The 10,703-nt window shown below is 43.0% G+C and overlaps 1 protein-coding gene across 1 annotated transcript in view; it reads left to right on the plus strand.

The window, feature by feature from the left end:
- The first annotated feature begins 1,343 nt into the window (after positions 1-1,343).
- The window catches only part of atp8b3 (ATPase phospholipid transporting 8B3), a 17,098-nt gene continuing 7,738 nt past the window's right edge, over positions 1,344-10,703 (plus strand). Inside the window, exons 1-10 of the mRNA XM_036519089.1 lie at positions 1,344-1,361; positions 4,840-4,939; positions 6,528-6,593; positions 7,154-7,245; positions 7,397-7,510; positions 7,879-7,977; positions 8,300-8,361; positions 8,737-8,809; positions 8,920-8,990; positions 9,160-9,251. Of these exons, the coding sequence (XP_036374982.1) occupies positions 1,344-1,361; positions 4,840-4,939; positions 6,528-6,593; positions 7,154-7,245; positions 7,397-7,510; positions 7,879-7,977; positions 8,300-8,361; positions 8,737-8,809; positions 8,920-8,990; positions 9,160-9,251 (787 nt within the window). The remainder of the gene's footprint in view (positions 1,362-4,839; positions 4,940-6,527; positions 6,594-7,153; positions 7,246-7,396; positions 7,511-7,878; positions 7,978-8,299; positions 8,362-8,736; positions 8,810-8,919; positions 8,991-9,159; positions 9,252-10,703) is intronic.

Here is a 10,703-nt window from a genome sequence, read left to right on the forward strand (position 1 = left end):
TAACAGCTTTGGCTTCTCAAAAAAGACTTAAAACATACATTCTCAGAAGTGCTTTGCAGATGACACTCAATGAATGCATCTCCAAAAGCAGCCTACCAGTTTGACTGCTTGATCTTTCAAGGCATTCAAATCAGATATCAATGAAGCAATGGATGATCATTCACATTATATTCCACATGCAGGGAATCCTCCAGACTACATGACTGTATCTGATGTGAGCAAACCTCTTGGAACCTTTTCCACGCAGCCGATTCTGCGTATATATAATCTGTTGTCCAGATCAGGCGTGTTGTATGAAACCTAGGGTTGAGGAATAAATGTCATTTCCATACGATTGTCAGTCAAAGGCCTCATGTCTGTAGATTCAAAAGATTTATAATGTGGGTTTGTGATCCTGAGACTGTGACCTTGTTGCTCCTTCCGTTGCTGCGTCTGGCAGTTAGCTCAAAGTGTATAGAGGATGCAGTTCCTCCTTTTATAACTTATTTTCATGTGTTTGGTGTCTACCAGCTCACCACTGTGTCAGGCAAAGCTATGCGACAGCACTGCTATTTAGATTGTGTTGTCTCTACGTCTCTGTCCCTCCACAACACTGTTCTCAAACTGGCCATATTCAAGTGTGGGTGGAGTGTCAGCTCAGGGGAGTTCAAGGTGGTGACTGGCATTTCCACTGAATTTCCACCACAATTGCAATAGGTATACTTGACCCTGCACCCCCGAGCGACACCCTGTCACTCTGCATGTGCATGCCAGGTGTGGAAACAGCGCACACATGGAGGCTAGCTTTAAAACATTTACATTTGTTTATTTGGCAGAATCCATCATCTGCAGAGACTTTCAGAGCTAGACTCTGTACATAAGTGCATATTCAAGTCACTTTACTTGAAGTCACTTTACTTTTATAGACATATTTTAAAGAGACATTTTAAGATTTGTGTTTATTTTTTTATCAACAGTTTATTTAAATGGTCTAATTTTATTTTACTGTTTTTATGATCTGAATTGGTATAGGTTTTTATCTGTTTTATTGTTCCCTCAGTCTCCTACTACCATTCAGGCTGATATTTGTAATCTGCTACACTATATGAATGCTGTACATTGTCAGACAGACATTGTTTTACCTGTGCTTCATATTAGTACTTTGAACATCTTGGCCTGATTATTGTAATATTACACCCTTAGAAAGGCTGTTCGTAAGAGAAACATCACACCATGTTTGAAGAAATTTCTAAGATGAAGTGTCCCTAATATAACTAGTGTCAGTGGTGTAACAGTGGTTAAGTATAGATAATATACAAAGAAACGGGAAGTGAATGCTCCAACAGTTGGTTAGTTAGGGAGCTATGACGCAGTCTGAAGAGGTGGGTCTTCAGTCTGTGACAGAAGATGGCATGTCCTTTCCTCACAGTTGTGGGACGTTCATTCCTACACGAATGTTATGGGAGCCGGAACAGACAAGTTACCTGCCCTCGAGGATGCAGGGTGGAATGGTTCAGCCGTTGTGTATGGTCTGATGATTGTTTGGAGATACAGAGGAGCCACTCCCCTTGCTGCCAAGAAGGCTAGCACCACCATTTTGCAAAATAATTGAGAGTCTTTGTCATCGCTAGTGAAGTGAGATTAGCAGAGGCGATGCATCTGTTTTTTGGAAAGTAGCAGGCTTCCTGCTGGCAATTCTTTTAGATTTTGTTTTTGTAATATTTCTTTTAGAAACACAGTAAAACTAAATTTACAAAACATAAAAATTATGAGAGGATTGTTCAACCAAAATAATCCCAAGTAGTCATTCCACAATGTCACAATAAACCTGGCTACCTCTGCTTGGCTTTTTTTGGCCATGTTCAGTATCAATATGTGACTAAGAAGAGACTGGCCTCAGCCCATGCTGAACTACATCTGCAATGTATGTAAATGCAGCAAAAACTGTGGCCAAGCTGTGGTGTGGCTGAATCTGGGCCAGTGCAGTCGCCCTAATAAAGCATTCTCACTCCTGATGAAAAGTTCTGTATCTTATTTTATGATACAAGAAGTAAAGCATATCTGATGTTAAAATGTTAGGTCCTGTTGCAATTTGAGTGAATGACTCTAGACCAGAACCAAGCCACTGAATCTGCTGGCTGCAGTTCAATACTTTCACTGTTCAAATGTACAGCTGTCCCTCACCTGGTAGGGATAGTAGATAAATCCTGTTGGTACCAAAAAGGAAATAAGGAATGCATTGTTATGAATACATTGTGAGTGAATTGTTGTGAATGCACTGACTTTGGGCAAATGCAGAATTGACCTTGGCCCTGGTTTTATTTTACTTTATGTAGTCTTGCCATTTCTCTCCATCTTTGAAAGGCAACATACAAGAACTGGATTTGTAGTCAGTTTGAGTGAGTTTTGATACTTTATTCACACCGTATGAGTATTTTATTTCTAACATTACTGCTCAAACAATCTTTTGTACTCTCATGCTGTTTCCATCACTTGACCTCCCCTTTTTTCATGTCTCTGTTTCTCTGTCTCTCTCTCTCTCTGACTCTGTGCAAGTGTCTCTTTTTCCAGCTCTTCCAGTCCCTGCTTTCAGTGTTGACTCTCACTCGCTTGTGATGTTCTGTGGTCAATATCATACTTTATACAGAATTGTGTCTCTCTAAACTCAAATGTAAATGTCACTTTGGCTTCTGGCTGGGTCACGTCTGAAGCAGGGGCATTCGTGTGGTGGTGTGCCGTGGTGTGTAGCTTTGTTTCATTCTGTGCCTGCATGCATCCCCGGGCTGACAGGTGAGGCGCTCAGGCTGACAGTTTATCACCAGTTTAAACCTCAGTCCTTTTGGTCATCAGCCAGTCCCCCCCCCGCCACCCCCCCCCCCCCCTTACCGCTGCTCAGGGGTTCTAGGCTTGGGATGCGTAGAATAATCACAGGTGTTGCTGGGGTTGCACCGTTTTACTCTCAATAGACCACAGACCCAGCGGTTGGAATAATATCTATTTTTTGTCGGTCTAGGATCAATTAATGCAGCACCCTGCGAGAGGCAGAATGCAAACCGATAACGGTCATCGTTAGTCGGTTAGCACAAATGCGGGCCTCCCCCACCTGTTGAACTATTTTCAGCAGAAGGATGAGTGCATTGAGATATGTGTATGTGTTGTCAGGGTGTGAGGTTTGGCTGGTAACAAGGGGCAGCAGTTAAACTGTAGTGGAAAAAGCCTGGCGGATTGGTCAAACCGGCACAGGAGGCCAGAGGCCTAACACCACAAAAGTCAGCGCTCTGTCGCATCACAGAAACCACCCTACCCCAAGCCCACATTTAAAAATAGATAGGCCAGATAGACCCTGATGTGCGCGCATACACAAATGTACACACGCGCGCGCTCATGCACACACACACGTACCCATAACCATTCAAAAACTGTCTGTGTGCACGGAGCCGATGTGAGAGGAACTTGAAAGGGGAATGTGAGTGAGCCATGAAAACCACACGAAGATGAAGCTTCTTGCACAGAATGACATGCAGTGAATATGATATGAAAAAAGTGGGAGGTGAGGCAGGAGGGCATACAGGTTACAGGTCTCCTTGCAGTCACTGTGCCTCTGTGCTACATTGCAGTGTGTGCCTCTGACCGCTAGATGGCAATGCAAGCAGATTATTCAGTGAGCCTGGACAAAGAGCTCTACAAACAAAGCCTGCAATAAAAGCAAATACTCCTTCATGACAGATACAGCATTTGGGGTACAATTTGTGATGAGCATGGTAAAAAAAAAAAAAAAACAATTTAACATGACAAAGTGAAGTCTGTGACGATGGAGTTATCAAGTGTGTTATACAGTTACCTCCACATCAGTCCTGCAGATGGAGCATTCTAGAGTTTCCTCTTGTTGCCCCGTGTTGAGGTGTGGTCAGAAAGCCTGGCTTTGTTTCAGCATTCTGAAGCAAGAATTTCAGGTCTGAGTGAAACGTCAGTCGGTCTGTCTGAAGAGGCGTACCAATTCTCTAAGGTGAATTCTCTGAGGCGTACTAATTCATTGTTAACTTCAGCCTCTATTCCTCGTAACTAGAGATCGTCAATCAGCGAGTCACATGTTTACAGATACAGTGCAGTAAGCTGAGAGCAGTACTCAGCTGTGATATTTCGTTGCAACCTCCTTGTTTATCACCTAATTTTTTTGCGTCTGCATTTATTGAAAACCCTCAGGCAAAACTGCTTGGAAGTAGTTTTGTGGGCCAAGAAAAAGCTGTAGACAAATGCAATGAATCATTAAAGAATTATGTGCAACTGAGATACCCCTGCAACCAAAGTAAATACTTGTAAGGATATATTGTGGTAATTCAGAAAAATTGAATATTAAACATAAATAGCATCATTTTGCTGACAAATGAGTCTTTATTTTCTATTTAAACGATGATACACACCCCTGGGGAGCTGCTGACTGTCACCACACTCCCCAGGCACAGGCCTATGTGCTAAGTAGCAGGTGATAGACTCATTATCTGAGGGCAGAGATACATCCTTTGAGTATACCTTCTTTCACAGGAGGGGGTAGGAAAGAGGGGATGCTCAGCGCAAAGGGGAAAAAAAGACTAGAAGAAAGGAGCACTGAAAGTGAAAAAATGAGAGAAGCAAGGAACAGAGCAGGGAATGGTGTCAGGTGAGTCAGGGACAAAGGTGCAGTGTTCTGGTGTCTTCAGGTAATAGGACCCACAGCTCCTAACAAATACTCCCATTGGTGCCTTTGAAAACGGAACTTTGCAGCATTGGGGCTGTTGGACTCCAGGCAATGCCTCTTCAATCCCCTGTACTGCTGGCATGGAAAAGCGTCATACTAAATTCTGTGCACTACGGTCCCTGCAGGCTCTGAGCCGGAATCCAGGAGGGACGCTTGGCGCAAACCTGATGAGAAGGTGGATGCTTCTCAAAGGTGCCGTTCAGAGGAAGGGACAGACGCAGGGAGGTGAGCCTCAGGGGACCTTCTGCTGTTTGTGTGTTCAGGAAATGCACTCTCATGCATCCTCTCTTTTTTTCCCTCCTTCCCACACATGCGCTCCTCCTCCCAGGCCCCTGCTCCCTCCCTGTCTCTGACAGGTGGAATGAATTCAGGCCGAATAAGAGAGAGAGAGAGAGAGAGAGAGAGAGAGAGAGAGAGAGAGAAAGAGAAGGAGGAAGGGGGAAGGAGGGAAGGAGAAAGGGAGAGAATACTAAAGGACTGAAGGAGTGGGTGAGTACAAATGAAAAAAGTGTGCAATGAAAGGTGAAAGCTGATGTGTTGTTGTATCTTGTGTTGAACCGTGCAGTGATTAGAGGGGCTTGCTGAAGATGTCCGCTCCTCTCAGTTTCTAAGTTAGGGTCTGCCACCAATCATGACTGTACAGCAGAGGTGCACTGCCAGGTTTAAACATGACAGTGGACAGTTTGAGGGGAAAACTGTTTTTGAATAATAACTCATCAATGTAATTCATAGATAATTACAGATACAGTAAATATGTATTTACTCAGTAAATATCCAGCTGTGTAAATGGATAAAATTGTAAATCACTCTGGCTAAGAGCTAAATGACAATAATGCAATGTAATTCTCTGTAGGATTTGCTGAAGCTGAATCCTACAGAAGCAATTTTGATCGAGACATTTGCTTATTGTTGTCAAGACATACATGACCAGAACTGATTCCCACTCGAGACGAGGAGGCTCACGTTATGCAGTGGAGTTCTGCTTCCTCTAGGAGGAATGTCCCTGATTACATCATAATAATAATAATATAGCTGATGAGAATGGGGCATAAACTGTATGAACCTGGGCATCAAAGGTTGCATTCCAAAATGATGCTGCACTGATCTGTGATCAGTAAGCAGTACATATGCATATACAATGCTGACCTGATACCAGTTTGCTGTGGGGAGGAAGGGGTGCAGAAGCTGTGGCTGTTCCAACTGGTCTGAGATCAGGCTGTGGGTTTAGAAGATAGGATGCCTGTCTCATAAGTGTACATGTTATCGGTGTCGATTTAGGCAAAGAATATGGGAAACAGAAAAGAATGCAGGCTCTCCTCAAATGTACATTCAATCTGAATAAGAGGAGCCATTCAACACAATGCGTTTTAAAAGAATATTTCTTTCCCATTTTAATCTCTAGTATACAGTTTCATTTTGAAAACATTTAGATGAGCTGCCAAGTGTTGAGCATGAGTGACCTGCACATGCCATTTCATCCTCTTCATGCCTTTCTCCCTGGCCTGCCCCACGCAGACGCCCTTACTTATTAACACTGTGTGCTTCATCATTCGTAAGTGAAGGAGTCATAAGGGTTATCTTCGACAGATTAGTCTTTAATGGCATTTTAAACATTAAAACGTAATCCTTGCAAAAGGATATTTAAGGGCTCTAGTCAATGAGGTGAGGTGTGAAAATTCATCTTGTTGCTAATGTGTTATACGGAAAGCATGGCAACGGAGTGAATAAGTTACAAGGCTAACCTGGTAAGCGCACAACTCTCTTTCAGAGCAGGTGGAGCAGATATGTGTAATCTTTCCTCATGCACTCACAGGCACATCCTTCTCCTCTGACTTTTCCACCATGGCCAAACAGGATCCCATGGACTCACAGAACATGGGTATGTGTCTGCCTGTCTTCCTGTGTGTCTACCCACTTGTTCCTTGCATTGCTGTTTAGACTGTTAGGTTTTATTTGGTTTATTGTGTTTCCATTTTGTGTGCGCTGGGTTGTTTTGCATGCTTTATCTGTCGTTTTGATAAAAGAGGAGATATTTTGCCGCTATACTGTTTTTAAAGAAATACCTAGTTTCAGGTTCACCCTTTCAGAATACATTGTCATACAATATGTTACGAGTGAAGCCTGAGAGTCTGATTAATTAGTATGTGTATTCCCCTGCAGAAAACAGAGTGGCCGGGTGTTATATGTTTCTAGCCAGGGTCCCTGGAGAAAAAGGCTTTGTCAAGTTATGCCACAGAAAGGGAAGGATAGAGGGGGACAAGATAAAAAGAGTGGGAGTATTAGTATGAAGGTAGAGAGGACAAGTACACTCATTATACAGTGCTGTGCTGACACATGAATAAACACATTCACACACGCATCCAAAAGCAAATGTACAATTAATTTGTCTAACTGACCTAAATGAAACGGATTGTATCTGTGTCACTGTCTCTGTTTCAGACTTGTCCTGGGAAGTGAGAGCTAATGACCGCCAGTTCCACAAACGACTACAGAGGAGATCCGTTCTGTGTTTCCGAAAGGGGAAATACGCTGTGAGTCAGACAATTTGTCAGCACAATCAAGGCCAATTGATATTGGCATGGTAAAATATACTCCAGTCATTGCCAGTCTTCAGCTGCACTTTTCAGGATGCTGTGCTTCTTCGCACTCCACTTTGTGACATTATGTGTGTCATGTTGCCAGGACAATGTGGTACGCAGCTACAAATACTCCCCCTTGACCTTCCTGCCCCTCTCGCTGTATGAACAGTTCCAGCGCACAGCAAATGTCTTCTTCCTACTCATGGTGATACTGCAGGTCAGAACATTTTTTTTAGAATGACTTTTGATCACTGCCTAAGTATTTCATCACTCATTTTTGTGTGGTTCATCTTTTTCAAGTTTTTTTTGATTGACTCTGTAGTATGCTGATTTGACTGATTCCACGCTACTCTTGCTAAAAGATCTCTTGTTTGTGAAAATTGTAGTTTTAGTGTGTCAGTGTTTGTTGCTGTGTGAGACAGTGGTCAGTGTTTGTTCCAGCTTGAGACAGTGGTCAGGTTTTGTTCCAGTGTGAGACAGGGATTAGCGTTCGTTCCAGTGTGAGACGGTGGTCAGCATTTGTTTCAGTGTGAGACAGTGGTCAGTGTTTGTTTCAGTGTGAGACAGTGGTTGCTCTGCTTCCAGTGTGTTCCAGCCATTTCCACTCTACAGTGGTACACCTCCATGATCCCACTGCTGATGGTACTGTCTGTGCGGGGTCTCAAAGACCTGGCTGATGACCTGGTAAGACCCTCATCTTCTCTGTTGTCCTCTTTACCCTTGCCATTTAGTGTCTTCAGTCTGGTTGTCATTGTCATCATCTTCATTGTCAGCATTTTGTACCTGATAATGTGTCTCAGAGGTTATCTTGTCCTTGGTGATTGCGTTGCAGAGTTACGGAGGCATTGATAAGGCCTAGTCTCTCTGCAGCCAAACGTTTGCATTGCATTCTGTATCAAGGTACTGCAGGCCCCATCGCCACAGAGATGGTGTAACATATTATATGTGATAAATACCTATTCTCCTCTCTCCTCTCTCCTCTCTGTGGGCTTTGTTGATCTCTCAGGCCCGGCGACGGAGTGACACACAGATTAACAGACGGCCCTGTGAAGTGCTGAACTCTCAGGGGTGAAAACAGGAAAATAGTGCTTGTGTTTGTGTTTGTGCGTGTGTGAGTGAGTGTATGTGCGCACATGTATGCATGCATATATGTACATATGTTCATGTGTCTGTCCTTCAGTTCTAAAAAAGAAAAATATTTACATTCGTCCATGAAAAATGTCTTTAAGATAGGGCCCATAGAATGTTCTTGTCACAGAGCTTGATCTGTTTTATTCATGTTATGCTGTCCAGGTTTTATATATCAAATGATATGCTGATATACTGTGTATTCTCTCATCACTTGTAAGAGAATACATAGCATATCACCTGTAAGAATGTATGACTATACTTCTGACATAGACTGTGCTGTGCAAATTCTATTTTCTGTTTCGTCTCGCTCAGTTTCTCCTCAGCTCAGTGGCAGGACATATGTGTGGGGGATGTGCTTCGGCTCCATGCAGACCAAATAGTTCCGGTGAGTTCCTGAGGGTGGCACCACTGAGCACAGGGAACTGGGACAGAAGAAAGAAATGGAATAATGTACTGCATTTGGGAGCTGAACCTATGCCTGTCTCGATCCCACAGGCAGATCTGCTCCTCCTTTGCAGCTCGGAGCCCCACAGCCTCTGCTACGTGGAGACGGCTGACATTGATGGGTAAAAGCAAGCATGTCTCTAAGCATCAAGTTCTGGACCACAAAAAGTGGAATTCAAAGTTACAGCATGTTTGCCTCTTCATGAATGGATACAGCTGTTTAAACATGCTAACATGGGTTGTTTGTGATGTCTGGTGCTGTTTTCCTTACACCCATCCTCTTTCCGGCAGGGAGACTAACCTTAAATATCGCCAAGCTCTGGCCATCACCCACCAGGAGCTGAGCACTGATCCCATCGAGCCTGCCCTTTTGGCTTTTAATGGTAGGTATCGTTCTGTCATAGAACAGTGTCCTGTGGTTTTCACACTTCTAATGGGAAGTTACCCGTTTACTCGCCTTTTCAAGCCCTATTCACACTTCACATGCTCACATGTTAACTGTGTGAACACCACCTTGAAGCTAGTACAAGTCCTTGCCATGCTGCTTTGGCCAGGTTTTCTTGTACTGACTTTAAATTTGTACAGCAAGAAGTGAACTTACAGTATGTGCCCCTGTGTGCCCCTAAAAATGTCGGTGATACATGTAGTGTATGAGAGACTTGTAAACTAGGGCACAGGTCTATACTTTTCCCTTGTCACGTTAACATTAATGCTATCTAGTTAAAGCTAATGCAGGTTAAGTTAACTGCCTGTTGCTTTGTTTTGTTTTGCATTAACCCTGTTAACTAGAATTGTTGATGCTCATATGCTTATTTTCCACTTTACAAGATCAAATAACTAGCTTTAACAGCTGTCTCTATGCATCCTATTTTGGTACTGTAGTTGACTGAAAAAAACAAACCGCCAAAAACACACTTCCAACACATGGTGAAAATCCAGATGGGGACCCTGTGCATTTGAACAAGGAAGTTGGTTTCTCCATGCTGAAGCTGTTATTTGAGCATGCAGCTATGACTGAATTTCATATTCTGAATAGGGCTTAATAGGTCAGTAGACTTTTTTTTCAGCCCAGGTCTATGAACTGGATTAACAGGGATTGAGCAGTGTTTTTGTCTGTTAATGGGAAAGCACTTTCACTGTGTTGATATGTTGTATAAATTAATGTCAGGGTCAATGAAAGAGTAAGAGAGATTGTAATACAGTACAGAAGCACGTTCCAGTCCAAATATGTGTTTAACAATCATTTAATGTTTTTTTTTTCAAATGTAGCAGAGGAAATTTTTCCACACTGTTGAAGAGCATGACAGGAAGAAACCTAGATTGTTTGAAGGATGAGCACATTAAGATAAATTAAGAATTGAGAACACTGGAAACACTGGAAGTGGGATGGGACATAATGCCAGGGCAGTGATTGGCGATGTTTCACTGTGTTAACCTCTCTCTTTTTGGACATAGAGGGGATGGCTGATGTTTATATTGCAGGATATTTGGATGGCAGACTGAAATGATGTCTTCCTCTGCTTCCTTCTGTCAGGCTGTGTGTTTTGTGAGGAGCCAAACAGTCGCCTCCACTCATTCACAGGAGAACTGCGCTGGCGAGGAGAACGCCATCTCTTGGCCGCTGAACACATTCTACTGAGGGGAACTGTACTTCGCAACACTGAAACTGCCTATGGCTTGGCCATATACACAGGTATAACCGATGTATTATGACTGTGGAGGTGAGCGGTAAGTGAGTGTTGAGTGAGTCACAGAAATATATTTGTCACAGAAATATATATTGAGCATTGGTGAGAATTGCAAATTTTTCAGTGTGGTGTATGGTGGTTTTTATT

This window comes from Megalops cyprinoides, chromosome 2 (assembly GCF_013368585.1).
Source record: "Megalops cyprinoides isolate fMegCyp1 chromosome 2, fMegCyp1.pri, whole genome shotgun sequence".
Taxonomy (NCBI): Eukaryota; Metazoa; Chordata; class Actinopteri; order Elopiformes; family Megalopidae; genus Megalops; species Megalops cyprinoides.